The sequence below is a fragment of the Thermobia domestica genome, unplaced genomic scaffold (genome assembly GCF_964235325.1).
Source record: "Thermobia domestica unplaced genomic scaffold, izTheDome1.hap1.1 HAP1_SCAFFOLD_590, whole genome shotgun sequence".
NCBI lineage: Eukaryota > Metazoa > Arthropoda > Insecta > Zygentoma > Lepismatidae > Thermobia > Thermobia domestica.
In genome coordinates, this window is record NW_027656300.1 from 61,584 (window position 1) to 79,295 (window position 17,712).

A 17,712-nucleotide genomic window follows, 5' to 3' on the forward strand; every position below is an offset into this window, starting at 1 on the left:
ACCACGCAAATATCGGCAGGGACACATTGCTTCTCATACTCTGCGATATCACCAGATCAATAGTGTTGCCAAATCAAGCATAAAGTTACATTTTTTTTTTCTTTTATGGCACTACATGCTTCCAAACTACATGTTATACGGAAACTTACAGTATCAGATTTGCTTTTGAGTTCTACTTCTATCCAGCTGTAGGTAAGCTAACGTCGCGACTTCAAAAATACCAGCAAAGCTCTGCCCAGCACCTCACCCTCTAAATAGTTGGTCCTGAACCAACTAATGAGCAAGTGTGGTTAGACCATTTAAACAAAGCGGAATTCTGTAGAAATCTTGTGTCACGAACTGCTATTTTCCATTCATTAACACGCTCCACCAAGAAAGGTAACGTTTTATGTCTTTGAATAAAATTTAAATTTTCTACTCACTGAACCCAACAGCTTCTAAAGAAATTACGAAAGATCTGTAAGACCAACAAAATGTGCAAGTTAAAGGAAAGCCTCTAGCACAATAATATACTTGTTTTTTGAATACAGATGAAAACTTCGTGATCTCAAAAATTAAATTTAAATTTCCGTGATCTTTTAATGATCTCTTCGGATTTTAAGACCGATAGACTATAAACCTGATCATGATGTGACATTACCGATAATAACCGCTAGATAGTTAGAAGCCTATGCAAGGAGACGTCAGAAAAGATATCTTGTTGTTCTCCTGTAATGTTGGTAAATATATGGAGAAGTTTGTTATTCTTTTAAAATTTCTATTCCAAAAAAGTTCCCTGTAGGAAGAAACGGAAATCAACATGTCTTTTTGAAAAAAGTTGTCCCCCTTCTCTCTTTGTTTCGCTGCGAATTTATTACTTTTATCAGTATACGTTTCAACTGTTATGCACAAAGAAAATAGTCTAGAAATATATATATATTCGTACTTCGATATTTCATAAAATCTATTTATGTATTAGTATAAAATAAATAAATAAAAAGATGATTGTGGTATGTTAAAAAGGAAAGAACAGAAAATCTACGCAAATACTAACCGAAATTTTATCCTTCAAAGAATGTTTAAGACAGTCTCCTACGAGGGCATTTCGAAAAGTTTCCGCTGAAGTATCGCACCACTAATAATAAATCTTACATGACATATAGTGCCATCTATGGAAGAAATAATGTATTAATATCAATTGTCTAGATGCGTCAGTTTGTTGGAGGCAGTCATTTTAATTAGTTGCTGTGCGACTGAGCTCGTGTACTACACGACAGTGTTCCAGTCCATACGGATGTTGTCTGCAACTGCAACATATAACAAAAGTTGCGAGAAACTCGGTTTGGCCAAAGAGGAAATTCATGCGGCAATTGATACGAAAGACATGGATCTTTTTTCTGAACAATAAATATATATTTCAACAAAAAAGTAACTATAGATAACAGTACTATTGAATTATCTATCTAACAAACAAAATGACTGAAAATAATATTTGAATTTATCTGCTATTTTGATCCCTTGAAAGTAATCATTCAACAGGTCATAAATTGTTGGTTTATACTGTACCCAGTTACAGAAGCAAGTTATTCAACTTCCGATAAATACAAGACTAGAAATACTTGCCTGAAATCCACTGCAACTTAACACGAGGCACAATATTAATTTAATGAAGGATTAATTTCACTCAACTTAATAATTATACGGCACGAACTTCTCAGAATTCACTCAATTATAACACAAAATTTCCCTTTTAAACTATCTAAACTTCCGACAGAAACAAAACAGGTTTCAATTTTTTTCTCAAATAATTTGCCTATCTTCAGAATCAAACCAGCCATTAATTTCACTTAATCCAATTAGGTTATTAAATTTATACAGGTCAACAAGTCCAAAAGAATAAATTTTCAATCAGAAGGTTCCAAATTTAATATCCAGTTACATTAGACGATCCAACTTGTGGTGAATCCCTGTGTGAACGGGGCAATATTCCCCGTTTCCCATGACCCTTACGGAGGGCAGCACCGGTAAGATAATCACCAGGTAAGCCAGGAATGAACCGTAAGACAGCACCACAAACGACAGGCAAGAAAATTTCTAAGACTATACTATCGCAAGTTGTTACAAACATGATTACATATGATCGAGAAGAAACATGCGAATTAAAACAACGAATTTAATCATGCAACAATTTAAACTTCAATAAATTAACTCCATTTTCCTCTTTCTTTTATTCATTTTATAACGAAGCAACTTTGTATCGTCACATATTGCCAAGGCAGCAGTGCTACATCTGGGCTATAGGGCAGATGTTAAATCTTCTCGAAGTCAAGTCCTTTCATTGCAACACTGGCAACACAACTGTATAGACTGGAGCTCTGTCGTGAACTATGCGAGCTTAACACACAGCTGCTTATTCAAATTACTACCTCCAAGAAACTGACCCAGATAGACAGTTGAAATTGTACTGGCTTTTTAGCACACGTCTTTGAGATTATACCAAAAGAGAAAACCACATCTTGAAGAGCGAAATTGATAGAAGTCTCCTCTCTTCCAATTTACCTGTCGCCAATAAATATTGCGTTGAAATAGGCTTCGTACAATTCAGGAAGAAAATTCAGAACAATTCAGGAAGAAAATTCATCTTGTTGAAAATAAAAATCTGGTTCATCAGCAAACAGATAACACAAAGCAGAAGAGGATCTTCAGCTATTTTATTGGCTTCGCAAGTTCGAAAGTTCAGTCCCGTGGTAGAGCATGGAAGTAATACTACAAGTGCAAAATGATTCTATTGATTTTAATCTCACTTATGGTGTTCAAGCTTCAATATATATATATATATATATTTTATATATAAACTCAAATTTTGTAACAACTTATATATGAGGCAGTTGTAGCCCAGACCAGCAAATCCTATTAATATATAATTATCGACAATTAATATCATAGTACATACCCCACATCCATTAAGGCACTGTATTCGTCGACAATCTGGATCAGCGAGAATGCCCATTCCACACCCAGGCTGCGGACAAAATACTCCACCAGATTGTATTACATATTCTTCGGCACCAAAACGTTGATACTGAGCATACTGAAAGGAAATTAGAATATTATACATAAATAGGTAAAGGCCCAGTGTTGCTACTATCCCACTGTGTTTATTATTATTATTACAAAGGTATACTGGCATAAAATACACTCGCCGCTACAACTAAAATTACAGCGTTGAATTTTACTAAGTCTAACCTTTTATGCTTTATCTACGACAGATTCATAGAAAGAAAACTAAAAATTTAAAGAATTTAAACCATATTATTAAATAATGTGAAAGGTTAATAGTCTCCGCAAGAAACAAACCACATCACTAGGAAGTACTTTCGAAGAACATCATCATCTTCAGCCTAGGTACACTTAGAAAAGGATTTAAACCATAGGAACAAAATTATATGTAAAAATGGTTAAAAAGAATTTTTAAAATATGCGAAGCAAAAATCATCTTGTCACTACAAATAGACATATGTTAATAGTAATTCACTTGTCACTGTTCACTGTTGTTTACCTTTTTTATTATTATTATTATCTTCCAGATGGTGGAAATGAGTAGTAAATACACTGCTCCAAATGGCATTTATGTCACCTTTATCTGAATTGAGTGTCGGTTTCTCCTTATGAATGTAATAAGCTTCTTTAATTTTCCATATGTCTATTTCTAGAGACAAGATTTTGCTTCGCATATTTTTAAAATTCTGGGCAGTATTCTTAGTAATAACATGAAGTGCGAACGTGAAATAAAAGCAAGGATAGGAATGGCGAAAGAAGCCTTTTGGAGGAAGAAAAGTCTGTTTTGTGGGACCTTGAATAAAGAGTTGAGAAAAAGACTTATAAAATGTCTCGTGTGGAGTGTTGTACTGTATGGGGCGGAAACGTGGACATTACGTAAAGGTGACGAAAATCGACTGGAAGCCTTCGAAATGTGGGTGTGGAGAAGAATGGAAAGACTTAGTTGGGTAGAGCGGAAAACGAATGAGAGAGTGTTAGAAGTGGTGGGTGAGAAAAGAACACTTTTAGATATTATTAGGAAGAGGAAGAGAAACTGGTTGGACATTGCCTAAGAAGTGATTGTATCATGAGGGACGTCCTAGAGGGTATGGTGGCGGGAAAGAGAGGGAGGGGGCGAAGGAGACTACAATTAATGGACGATATTAAAACAGAAAGATCATACGCGAAGACGAAGAGGTTAGCAGAGGACCGTGGAGCATGGAAGCTTCTCAGCTGCGGCAAGTGACCTGCCAATAAAGGCAGAATACCTATGAATGAATGAATTACCTATCCATAATTTCTTTTCTATGGTTTAAATCCTTATCGAAGTGTGCCTAGGCTGAAGATGAAGACTATGTTCTTCGAAAGTACTTCCTAGTGATGTAGTTTTTCTTGCGGAGACTATTAGCCTTTTACTTACATTATTTCTAATTATTATCTCTACTCGCAATACAGTCATATTATTAAATAGTTACTTGAAATAATATAATGGGAATAGTATTTTAAAAATATGGAATGAAATCTTCTAGTTTAACGTCCCACGATTATGCCCTTTAGGCTAAGGAATACGGATGATTAAGACAGTGAATGATAGAAGAATTGGTGGAATAACCATGTGGAAGGAAACGGGAGCATCGAGAAAACCCAAGTACACACCTTAAATTTACTTCGGCAGGGATCGAATCCGAGAACCCACGCATCAGAGGTAAGCGCTCTACCACTGAGAACCATCGTGCCCCCCCCCCCCCTCCCGGAACAGTATTAACAATTTTAGTGATTTTCTCGCAGTATTACATGACGTATTTATCTTTGTGGATTTATGACCACATCTTCCTTAGCTTTCATTTCAGAATTTTCCTAAGAAAGCGATGTGCAATCTTTTTGACAACTTTGCAGTTACGCTACTAACAAAGGCGCCCATGTTATGGTTTCAAAGGGGAAAGGGGGCAAGTATAAACGATGTTTCACAAATAGTTTCAAATTTTGCTGTAACTAATGTAAAAATTCTATTGGATTTTCGATATTCTGAAGTACAATTTCCTCTAGGGGGGGGGGCAAGCGTCCCACCTTGTCCCCCCTGATGGGCGCTCTTGGCTACTAACGAAATTTCAGTACAACATCCTACGCAGAGTGCACGCACATGTGCTGTTAGAGCTGCCATATGTAAGATTAAAAAAAAAAAAATCTGTAATGCGAATAGGAAGTACTATATCATGATTTGAGAATAAGTACTTATGTGTAATGGAACTAACAACATAAGCATATGAAATTCATTTTCTTCTCAAATATTTCAAAATTTTTATATAATTGATAATAATGAAACGTTAACAACAATTCAATATATTTACATTTACTGTAATACTATAAGAAACAGATTTTACAGAAATTTTAGTTTTTCTATGTCTGTCTTCATACTCCCTAATACACTCAATTGCATCAAATCACATTATAGCAAAGGTTAAGAACACAGTCGGGTTAGTCTTTCATTGATTCAATTATATATCGATATATGGATAATTGGCTCCTCTTGTTCCCAATAAAACCCTGGCCCCATAAGAAAAGAAGAAAAGGAAAGGAAGAAAAATTTAAAACACTTGAAAATAACTTTAAAATGCCATTATTCAGTGTAAATTTGAGAACTTTAGAGTGGGGGGTGGGGTTCTGATTCCCAATATTCTCTCTTGTTACTTCCTTGCAATGAATAATCTCTCAACTCGTAGGATTTAAAAACACTCCAATTTTCTCCGACCAATTTATATGTAAATTAATAAATTTAATAATTTTAGTACTACACTTTAGCCACAACCAGTTTTCTGGATCTTGTGCCTGTTCTCTAGTACAATTAATGATAACTTGTGCTAGATCTTAATATTTCGTACTCGAGATCTTAATATTCTGAGATCCTGAGTCTACGAATGTGAATAGTTTTCCCTATTGATTGGTTGTAAACGGCCATTCGAGCCGTAGTCTTCTAGGGTATGTTAAATTAACTGTTTAGCACCAACATCTTGCAAGAAATATATGGTATTCTATTCAATAGTTTTGAAGGCTATTCAGATTTTGTCCAATTTTAATTGGATCGTGTTCTTCAAACGTTTTGTTTAAGTTTTATTGGATTGTAATGATGAAAAATATCAAGCGTTGGTCACAAGATTTTGTTAAAGTATTCACACATCAGAAAATTTCTAATATTTCATTATATATTAAGTAACTTTATAACATTATAGTACTCATTATATATTAATTACTATTATTATCAAGTCTTTATCTGTGGCATTTAAATTGAGAATTCAAATACGGTTTACAATTAATACGGTACTATATAACCAAAATTGCATTATACGTGAAAGCTTATTACAGGGTGTCTATTAAAATTCGAAAATGAAATTTCATGACTTTTTCGTGACCTTTTTCTTCCCAAACCATAAAATTTAGTAACATTCTCAAGAACGAATTTGGGTGCGAATTGGGCCGAATTTTCATGCATGCGATAGAAGCGTGGTTTGTTTGCGATTTGGTAGCATCTAAAACCGACCAGAAACATTTTTGGTGGTGAATTTTGACATTTTATAGAACAAAATTTTCCTATCTACACTTATATTTCCACAGATTAAAAAAAATTCGTGACCCAAAAGCTAAATTTCGTGACTTTTTCTTGACTTTCATGACCGTTTTCTGATTTCGTGACTTTTTCATGACTTTCGTGACCAATAGATACTCTGTTATTATCAATTTATGACTCCCTGCTCTTACTATAAAAACCATACACTCTGCGGAAATTATTGCATTCCATAATGAGACGATACGACTTGTGGCGGCACGTATCTAACTCTTATTTTTGTCTGATAGATATTTACATGTCAGTGGCAGTTGTATGTTTAGTCAAAAAAGCAGTATTTGTATAGACAGAGTTTCTAACTATTAAAATAATAGATACATTACTTTCATTCCACAAATAAAGAAGAAAACATTCGAATTAGCATGTGAATGATTTGGTATATTTGGCCCTCACAATTCACTTGGAATCAATAATAATGGCACAGTTAAAAAAAAAAAAAAAAAAAAAACCCTGAATACTGGCCAATTATTTTTCTGTAACCTTAAGAATTATTTAGTCTGACTCAGCGTCAAATTCCACACTACTACATTAATACAAAATACTGCACAGTTTGAGAGAATTATGACCAATTTAGCCGTCTTTTTATTTTAAGCACATTTATGAAAAGAGAACAATAAAAAAGGAACACAGTATGCTACTACCTCGTCATCCTTTAGAAGGCGAAAATGGTGTATTTCAGTGATTAGCGAATCTTCACATCCGGCAGGACAAGGAAGCGTGTAACCTAATTCTGGATGGCTAGAGAACCGTCTTTCTCTCAACCGAGATTGGCAATATGTTCGAAAGCAGTCTAAGCACGTTACATGACCAGCTTCACAGGGAAACACCAGCACAGGATTACTATATATAAACGAAACACACAAAAAAGTTAGTAACAAATCTTTAGTTAATAATAGAAGCATATGATCATATCTCAAATTACTTAACAGAAAAACAATTAAAGAGGGCATGGAGGCTCAGTTGTAGAGTACTCATGAAGCTAAGAGTTCCTGATTCGAACCCAGGGTACGTAAGTATGTGGTGTACATCATTGTGTTCGTATGTTTTGTCGAGGTTCTGTTTCCTTCCATCAATTATTTCATCATTCACTTTCGTTAACAGACTGACATACTAAATATAATACAAAATATACCATTTTTCTTTCGTTTGTTTTTGATAAGTAAAAGGATATAACGAAATCCAATTTACTACAATCATAAATAATGTTAGTCTACAACAGAAAATATGAGCCTGAAGAATTTCCAGTGTTGCCATCCATACAAATTACAGTGTTGCTAGAATAACAATTCACCCAAAATCTACGTCAAGGCAGCGACTACAGGAACGAACTCAACAGCATTTGATTACGTATTATGTTGTTTTGGTATCCTGTGAACTACTTTTTAGATAACATTATTATTTAATGAGTTGAGTTGATTTTGAGTTAACGTCCCGTTCAGCAGCGAGGCTATATGAAACGGGACCTACTGATTAACGTGAAATCCGAATCACATTAGCTCCCGCCGGGAATCGAAGCCGGGTCTCCCACGCCAAACATTATTATTTAAGTCTAATAACTGTATGTTAAAACTATTTGTTTATTACAAACTAAATACAACTATTTTTTAATAAAAGTAGTTTACTAATCATTCAAAAACTGACATGAGGATATCCTACATCTTTCGTACAGTCGAACTCTTGCACCATTTCATAATGATCTCATCGGTTAGTTCAAGAAACATCTCAGCGGAATAAGTTTCACAGGACGAAGATGTGCCACAAGCTGTCCGAGAATCGATTAGAATAAATTGATTCCAAAGAGAAACAGAACACGCAACCTACGGTAAAATAGTTTCATTATGTTGGAGAAAAGGTTTGTGTCCAACCAAAGAACTTTCATGAGTAGCATCCATATGCTTCCAAAACGATGGCTCAAGTGTATTGTCAACCATTATGATTATTTTAGAAAGTGGTACCAGCATGTTCATAGTTCTGTTTCTATTACGGATTGAAATTCATGTTTGCCCCAGTCTATGTTTTATTGGCTCCATTGCACAATGCCAAATTTTAGAATTCATCATATTTGGTAAGATATAATAGTAAAAAGCATAAAAATATATACATTTACTGAAGAAGCAGTAGAAAAAATCCCGCCATTTAATCCGCCCGCAAAAATAAGAAACCACTTAATACGAAAATAATTCTTCAGTTATTATAACGGATCTTTGTAGGGAAGTATTGTGAAAACTGCATGGGTATTGGAGATTATTCGGAACATTACTTAAGTTTTCATTTATGACGTTAGTGTTAGTGTTATCCCACGACCTGAAATGAAATAAAAATCTTTCAGTGTAACGTTCCACGATTATGGATGGCCTTTAGGCTAAGAAAGACGGATGGTTAAGGCAAGGGAATGATGACGAAAAAAATGGTGGAACGAGAATGTGGAAGGAAACAGGAGCGCTCGAGAAAACCATGGACATGATGTTCACCTCTTGGTTGAAGATCAAACCAAGGACTCCCCACACCAGAGGTTCGACGTGCTCTACCACTGAGCCCTCTATGCTACGAATTGTTTCAGTTACCACAGTCTGAATTATGTGACGGATTTTTTAAAATTAAAAATCACTGAGTATAATTTTCTATTTATTTTTTATAATACTGTTTTATGAAGTCCTAATGACAAAGTTCATTTAAGGTATTTTTATCTCTAGTTAACATTTTACCTGATAAACCAATTCATCACAAAATAAGAACAAATACATCAACAACCGTGAATGTACATAGCCATTTCCAAGTATCAAACTTACCTTACATCTGTGCAAGCGAGGCAAGGAATATCCCGTATATTGCTTTTAATTAAATGTAAAGCAACAGCTACATCATCTTCTCCTAATGACGTATGTTCCGCGCATTTGAAGAAGAACTCTGCATGTCCTCCAGGACAACCCACAGTCTCACAAACGCCTCCAATTCTTCCAGCCTCTAGTACATCTCCCCAACAACAAGGATCCCTCGTCACTGTAAACGCACCTTCTTTACAAGTAGAGCACCGCACACGCAGCTTTCCAGTTCGCATCTGTTTACACGCAGAACCGCAATACACATAGAAATGTGCTCGTCTTTTTTCATTATCTGAAAACAAAATTAATTAGACGGTTATCATTCAAGCAGTTGACTAAGATGAGGGTATACGCCTGGATAAATTACAAGAAATATGTGTCACTGTTAGGAGTTCCTGTGTCACTGTTAGAATTATCTGAGTCACTATTATGAGTACGTACGCCACTGTTAAGAATAGGTGTGTTACTGTTAAGAGTAGAGGAAGACAAACAACAATGAATGTTATCTCTTATATACCAGTGTATTTTTATATACAACTAAATCAATAAATAAACGACGTGTTTCAACAGGATAGAAACTACCATTTATTATTAGCAATGAACAAAATGTTTTTTTACCGCCAAAAAATTCGATTTTCTCGGAAAGTACGTAGAGAGGGGGGGTCTTTGGTTCGATACCATGCAAGGTCAGTTTGCAGTAGACAACGTCGTGTCTGTGGGTTTTCTCGAGATTCTCTCGTTTCCTTCCACCAAATATTTTCCCGTCATTCACCCTCCTGAATCATTCATCTTCTTAAGCCTAAAAGCATAACCAGAACTCGAAGCTTCATTTCATTTCATTTCAAAAACTACGCATGTGAATTTATCCTCAAGAAACTCATTTTGTTCAGCTTGATGTACTCTATCGATCGATATATATCTTATCTATGGGCAATATTATACTTAAACGAAAATTAAAATTTATGAGGTGGATTCAAGCTACAACACCTCTAATGTGCGGAGAAAAACTGACCTCGTAAATTATATCTGAAAGTTTACTTAAATAAATAATTCATAATAATATACTTGAACCAAAGGTGCCCATACAAATTGAGATGAAGGATGCTCATGATTAAAAACGCGCCATTAAAATGATGTAAGGACGAGAAAAAGAGTACTTGCAATATTCAAGCGAACTAGCAAAGAACAAACGTTCTACTTAACACAGTAGCAAAAAGAGGAAGATATCAAAGGTTACATGTACTGAGCAAGTGTAAAAGGATGCATTTCTTTTCTTTTTTGTTTCTTTGATTTTGTGAGTGCGAGAGGGAAGTTACAGAACATAGGAGATGGACAGCTGTGGTTTAACGTAGCTCGTTTAAGACTTAAAATTATGGATGATAGATGCAAATGAATGGTGATATAACCATTGATAAAATAAAGAAAAACGGAGGAAACGGGAGCACTCCGAGAAGATTTACAGTCGTGATGTCTCAAATGGGAGATTAGAATTGCTAGATCTAATTTCCTTACCCCGTAAGATTTACCTTTTTCTTGCACATTTTTATTTTCCTCGTAAAACAATTTCTTCCGTTTTTTAAAATAAAGAAATTATAGTCCTGGTCACTTATACAAATGTTTTTATAAGTTAGTGAAAACAAAAATTGTATTTTGAACCATAAAAAAGAATGTAAGACTATTAAAAGATGCAAACTCTTCATTAAAATACAATCAAAAAGAACAAAGATTTGTAAAATGTACTTTTTGTGTTTTATGTGTAACATTTAAAGGGAACGAAAATGTCCATTTCCAATTAAAATTATTCTAGCAATACTTTATTCTCTGAAATCATGTATGTGTTTGTTATATATAGGTTTTAAATATCGCATTTCGCTAAAAATCTTTCTTTTTATCACCTGAAAAATTTGGCAATCGTAGAACTCCTGAATGAGATTTTAAAGTAATAATATAAAATTAAACAGAATATCAGATAATTAATTTTACAAATCTTCCTCGGATTAATACAACAACGTTTGATATTTCTAATCGTTCGAGGATTTAAGATTTAAAAAAAAGAAAGATACAAGTAAACAACAGCTATAAAGAAAATGTTATAGATAATTTATTAAAGTTTCTTTTCTCTTCTACAAATTTAGAAGAAAAAAACTATCGTCTTCATTTATGTGAGTTTCGCCCTTAAGATTTACACAGCAAGAAGTTAACATAGAAGAAGCGTAGCAAAACCAAATCATGGTTAGTTAAACTGAACCACTTCTTTCAAACTTACAAATTAATCTCTGAGTAGAATTATACTCACCTGACTCTGATTCCAAACGTTTTCTCTCTTTCCCTGTGAGCTGTAAGTCCATCAGAGTCTCATTTAATGGCTTCGAACCTTCTGAATCAGGTTCCGTCGTCCCAACTGAATTGCTTGCACTTTCACTATCTGCATTCTTTTCCTTTACGTTTGGCTTTATTTTAACAGCATGAATGAAACTTTGTTGTCCCAAATCACATTCCTACAAAGACAGTTCTACCTTACTACAGACATAGAATAAAAAATAAAATAGACATACACCGGACTTCTACCTCCAAATATTTGAAAAATACTAGTTGATATGCTTGACATATTGATCATGTTGATATCTAAAACAGATACTTTGATTTTTCTTTTATTTAATTTTTATCAAGGAATACCCACTAAAAGATATGTTATGAAGACAGGATGAGGCTCTAAAGCAGATCAGATTTAAAGTTAACACATAATTTAAAAATGTGAAATCAAGTGTTTTTTCATCGGTTTAATGCTACTGCAGATCAAGAAGTTATTGAAAGGTTCATTGTTTGTCAGAGAAATTAAAACTTCTACGAAAAGTTTACATGTTACAAATTTACAGTGTCTGAGTGGTAAGTTGATAAACCATGTAATCTTATAACTTCATACTCACAACAGTAACTGTACAAGTGTGTTTCCAGTGGTGAACAGAATGCCACAAAACTAGTTTTACAATACATACATATGTCGTTAGGAAAAAAGTTTTATTGCAAAATGTTCGTACTACTAGATCGTGCAAAAGAAGTCTTTCAAGTACAAGGAATTTACATTCATAGGAATTTAAATGTCACCAGTTTTTAACTGAATTAATTAAAAAAAAAAAAAAAAAAATGCAAAATGACATTTTGAGAAGTAAAGAATGTGAGTTTTCAAGAGTTACTGACGAAGACGACAAAGATTGCTGAAAACGTTTAGTACAATTAAACGCACATTTGAACACAGTAAGTTATATATCAAAGATTCAATACCGTGTAAGTAACATTTAACCAATTTTAGAGGAGAAAAACAAAAACTGTTTAAAAACTAGCTTCAGCCTCAACATAGGCGGTATTTATTACTTTGAGAGAATAACAGGGCCATCTGTCGTGGTATAAATGTACTACTTAACCAAATTGTGCGCCATCCTGATTCTAATGGTATCAAAAACTCAAATTCGCCAAAACTGGAGATAGATGGTGTTGAATCTCAGATGACGATATTCGGAAAATACAGTGATATATTAATGTAATTTCAACTACGTACATATTAACAGTTAATAATGAAGTACCTATGCAACAAAAAGCATATTTAAAATAATATTACAGTAATCTAATGTAGCTACTGATTTACTTTCGTAAAGCATAATTTGGAAACTTTGTACCTATAAGTAAATAATTATTGATGTTCTTTCAAATGCAAATTTATTGATTCCTCCCTGCGAGAACTAATACTTCACGGCTTTATAAAAAGATACATATATGCGGTGAGCACAAAACAGTCCCTGATTTGAACAGTACTTTAACATCATAAATACTATTCTGCTCAAACTTTCGCAGTAATTCGCATTACATGAACTCAAAAAGTTTTTGATGATGTTGATTGGAATTACAAAAACGCGATGTGTGCGCCATCTATTACGCGGGAACCATCAAGACGATAATCCAGCTCCAACTAAACTTTGTGAAGCGTAGCCGATATAATGTAATGTATAGCTGCTCTGATGCGTTTCTGAAGATCATCCAGGATTGTAGATAGTGGAAATACATAAACTAGGTCTCCTAGATCTTCAGGAACCCATTAGTACAGCTATGAGCTCCATTACATCGGTTATGCTTCACAAGTGTGGTTGGACCTAGATTATCATCTCGATGGCTTCTGCTTATTAGACGGCACGTACATCGCGTATTTGCAATTCCAATCAACACTATCAAAAACTTTTTGAGTTCATGTAAATACTGTGAAAGTTTGAGCAGAGTAGTACTTAAGATATTAAAGTTATACCCTTTTCAAACCAGGGACTGTTTTTGTGCTCATCTTGTATAATGTTAAAAAAGAATAAGTTTACAGACCAACAGATAAATACATAATTCATAATAACGGAACTAGGTAATATTAACCCTTAACTAGTGTGGTACGGTTCACATCGCTGTAACGAGTAAGACTGGATGTATATTTTTTATTGCTCACGCTAGATGGTTGCACCAAGCAGTAGGTGAATTTTTTGCATTGTTCTCTGAGAAACAGTTGTCGCTGAAAGCGTGTATCATTCAGTTGAGTAGTTATAGCGCGCTCGGGTCTTCAAGGCTTATACAGTACCACATGGTTGGGTTATAAATTTTGTTTCGACATATTCTACCGTTTGATAAATTTTCGAACTCTGTCTTTTTATTAACCACTATGTTTTGACTAAGGTGTGTGCCCAGTGTTGTATATCAATCTGTACACTACATTTTGTAAATATGGCAGGCAGGCATCCCGTCAAAACTTAGTGCATAAAGTGACAAGAACATACAATGAACAGTGTTGGATGAAACTTATTCGGATATCACTGAATTTGAAACTGATGTTCCAGAGGGTGAAGACGATAAGGAAGAAAATGAAGACGATACAAATGAAGACAGTGAACAATCGAATCATGTAAGAAATGAAAACGATCAATTTGTGGAAACTGCACAGTTAGAGTATGTGTAAATTGTCATGTAGAGTGAGGTGTGCTGTATGAACAAGAATTAAACAGTGGATTAGTTTTATTCTAAGTGTCTATATTGAAGACATGTTTAGAACATAATTAAAGAAAAAAAATACTTTTATTATTATAAATAATGCTTTTCGGATAACAAAACAAATATGATGGTAAAATTTGCTATTGTGAAAATGTAAACCAAGCTTTAGCATATTTTCCTAAAATTTGTATTGTAATTTGCTATTTAATACACACAAATGACGTGAAAGGTGTGAATAAACATTTAGAAAATGTTTTCATATTGTTCGTCTTAGCTTAAAAAAATGTTTGGATCATTTTGACACGTATCACACCATTTGCGTACCAGATACTCCCACCACACTAGTTAAGGTTTAATTATAAAATACTTCTTGCTTACCCTTACTTATTAGTAACGGACACTTTTCATATGGGAAAACAGCTTCTGTCAAATTTCTTAAATGTGCGATAATTCGAATCTTGACATCTTTCTGAACATAAATCATAGGGGGTACAATAGCCAGATAGCTCTCACTAAGGCCTTATAATACAGAGTTTCCTACCAACTAAACTTTATAATTTCAATATGGTCATTTGTAATTAAATGTCATCTTCATTTGCCAAATCATCAAAAATTGGGAGTTATTTAAGGTGATTAATTAATAAAATGATTGGGCAATTAAATCATTAGAGGACTGGGTGACCCAAAGATGGATGTTTAATAAATCCATGTCCAGAAGTTAACAGACATAAGGGGAAGTAACTCATGAATAAAATCAGGGACTGATGCCGATCTACGTAATCAAACGTGTGGGAGAGATACTTAGGAACTACGGTAAAGGTCTAATGACACAGAAATAGTAAACGGCGACTGAAAGCCACCTACCTTTTGAGGACTCAAATCCTATCAATTTCAAATCGGTTCCGTTTGACATCTCCATAAACGTTCAGAATTGGGTTTGATTATCCGAATGGTTGTAGAGGTTGCACACATTGTTTTCATACTGCGGATGAGGCAAGCCATTAGCTCCTATTGTAATACAGTCCATTTTTGCATAAGCACTCGTCCGAAATCCCAGGTGGTGGATTTCTGTTATAATCGGACGAAATGTGTTCAATTGGATTAAAAGCAGAGAGTGTGGTGGCCACTTCACACGCGTTATATCCTTGTACTGTACCAGATACTCCTTCACTACCGGCCACCTGTGCTAGCGGTCATTATCGTTAATTAAATGAAACCTAGGGACATATGCACTACACATACTGTTGCTGGTTAACATCGCGATAGATTGCATTCGCCACGCTATTCTGAGGAAATATATGCAAGGTGTCCACATCCATTATATGATACCATTCCAGACCATAAACCCGATACTCTCATAACAACCTTGTTCTACAATATTGGCAGTGTATAGCGCGGACCAGGAACATGTTATGAACGCCATGAACACAAGGTTATCACGTGTGTGTAATGAAAGCATGCTCTCCAGTATTGACCTCGAGCGGATGTTTGTCCAAGAGTGGGAAGTACTACACAGGACTTATTGGCCTGACAAATTTGCAATAAGAGAAAGCGATGTGCAAGCTGTGCAGCCCTTCAGATGATTAAACCCAATGCTAAACACAGGACCAACTTCAAATTGAGAGTACGAACCCACACAAGTAGGTGCCTTACAGTCTCCATTTGCTCTGTTTCTGTCATATAATCTTCAGTGTGGTCCCTGTCTCTCTCTCCCACACATGTGATTCCGTAGATCGGCATAGGTTCCCTGTCTTCATTCATATGTCACTTTCCCATTCTGCCCCTTGATTTCTTGACACGTAGCTTTATATTAAAAATCCATCTTCAGACCGTCTAGTCACCTAGTAATTTTATTATTCAAGTATTTAATTGATTACACATCTTTAACAACTTCAGGTTTTGATGTTGGCCAATTTGGCAAAAGAAAGTGCCATTTAATCAGAATTGGCCGTATTGAAGTTATAAAGATTGGTTGGTAGAAACTCCTATTTAAGACCTTAACAAGGGCTTTCCTGTAGTTGTTTTCCGTATGACTTATGTTCGGAAAGATGTAAAAAAATCGAAATATTGCGCATTTAGAAAAGTTAACGAAAACACTTTCTCCACCCCACTCCACTTGTATTTTTTTGTATGCGTTCTCCGTTGTATTCTACAAACACAAAAAATATCACTATATTCAACCATGTATTAGGAAGCGATGAAAAAACAAATCTTCCTTTATGAGCATGCTCGCCTCCCCTAACGCGCTTGTTTCCCATGAGCCATCCTGCTTTACCCTGCACTGATGTAAATTTGATGCAACACTATCTTCTAAGGACCACACAACAGTTAGATGCATGCGTTTCGTACTTGTCGACACGACTGCACCAAGCATGCCTCACCATCTGTCACAAAATACCTTTAAACCAGTCCTACTTTTCGACAGGTCCGTATCCACGGGGGTCTAGGGAGCTCGAGTCCCCCCTAAAATTGTTGCTGGCCCTCCTAAAATTTTCACGGTGGGCTTGCAAATGGACTATTATACGATGATGAACTATAATATGGTTGGATCGAGCCCCCCCTAACTTCTACCGCCCCAACACATTTTTCGGCTGGCTACGGCCTGCTTTTCGATACGTATGAAGACGAACTGGAATGGGGTTAAATTCCAAAGTTGGGCGTCCGTTTCCAGCAAAATTTTTAAAATTTACAGGAAAGATATGGATAATTTGATCGTTTGTGTGCTTGATAATGTATAAGAATCTCGAAAAATCTGTTTATTTGTTATATATAAGCGGTTATAAACATGGGACTATACGGCGAGCGGAGGGAACTACTTGGCGCAAGGTAACCGAACAGTTGCATTGTGGGAAAGAAACTAGCATTTATGTTATCAACATGGCGAATGTACAAGGGCAATGAACTAGTAGTTTTAACATTTGTGAAGCAATACGTTGATAACGAGCAAAATCTTTTAAAAGTTTGTGAAGAGCACGGATTAATGAACCTAATAACAAATTGCAGAAAGTGTGGAAAGAAGATAACAGCGAAAAAACTTGACGAAAGCGGACGCCCAACTTCGGAATATATGCCCAAATTGAAGAAAGTGTTGAAAGGAGATAACAGCGAAAAAACGTGGCGAAAGCGGACGCCCAATTTCGGAATAAATGCCCTGGAATGTGCCATATAAAGCAAACCCAAATTTTAATACACTTGGAGTTGTGTTAGGAAGGTTGGAAATTCGAAACCATTTTATAA

General features: G+C 35.1%; 1 protein-coding gene across 1 annotated transcript in view; it reads right to left on the reverse strand.

Annotated features, from left to right (window-relative positions):
• LOC145677068 (E3 ubiquitin-protein ligase parkin-like) overlaps positions 1 to 17,712 on the reverse strand; it is a 38,147-nt gene that overhangs the window by 19,704 nt on the left and 731 nt on the right. Inside the window, exons 2-5 of the mRNA XM_081747747.1 lie at positions 11,756 to 11,957; positions 9,427 to 9,751; positions 7,279 to 7,477; positions 2,933 to 3,070 (exon numbers count right to left, since the gene is read on the reverse strand). Coding sequence (XP_081603873.1) covers positions 2,933 to 3,070; positions 7,279 to 7,477; positions 9,427 to 9,751; positions 11,756 to 11,957 — 864 coding nt within the window. The remainder of the gene's footprint in view (positions 1 to 2,932; positions 3,071 to 7,278; positions 7,478 to 9,426; positions 9,752 to 11,755; positions 11,958 to 17,712) is intronic.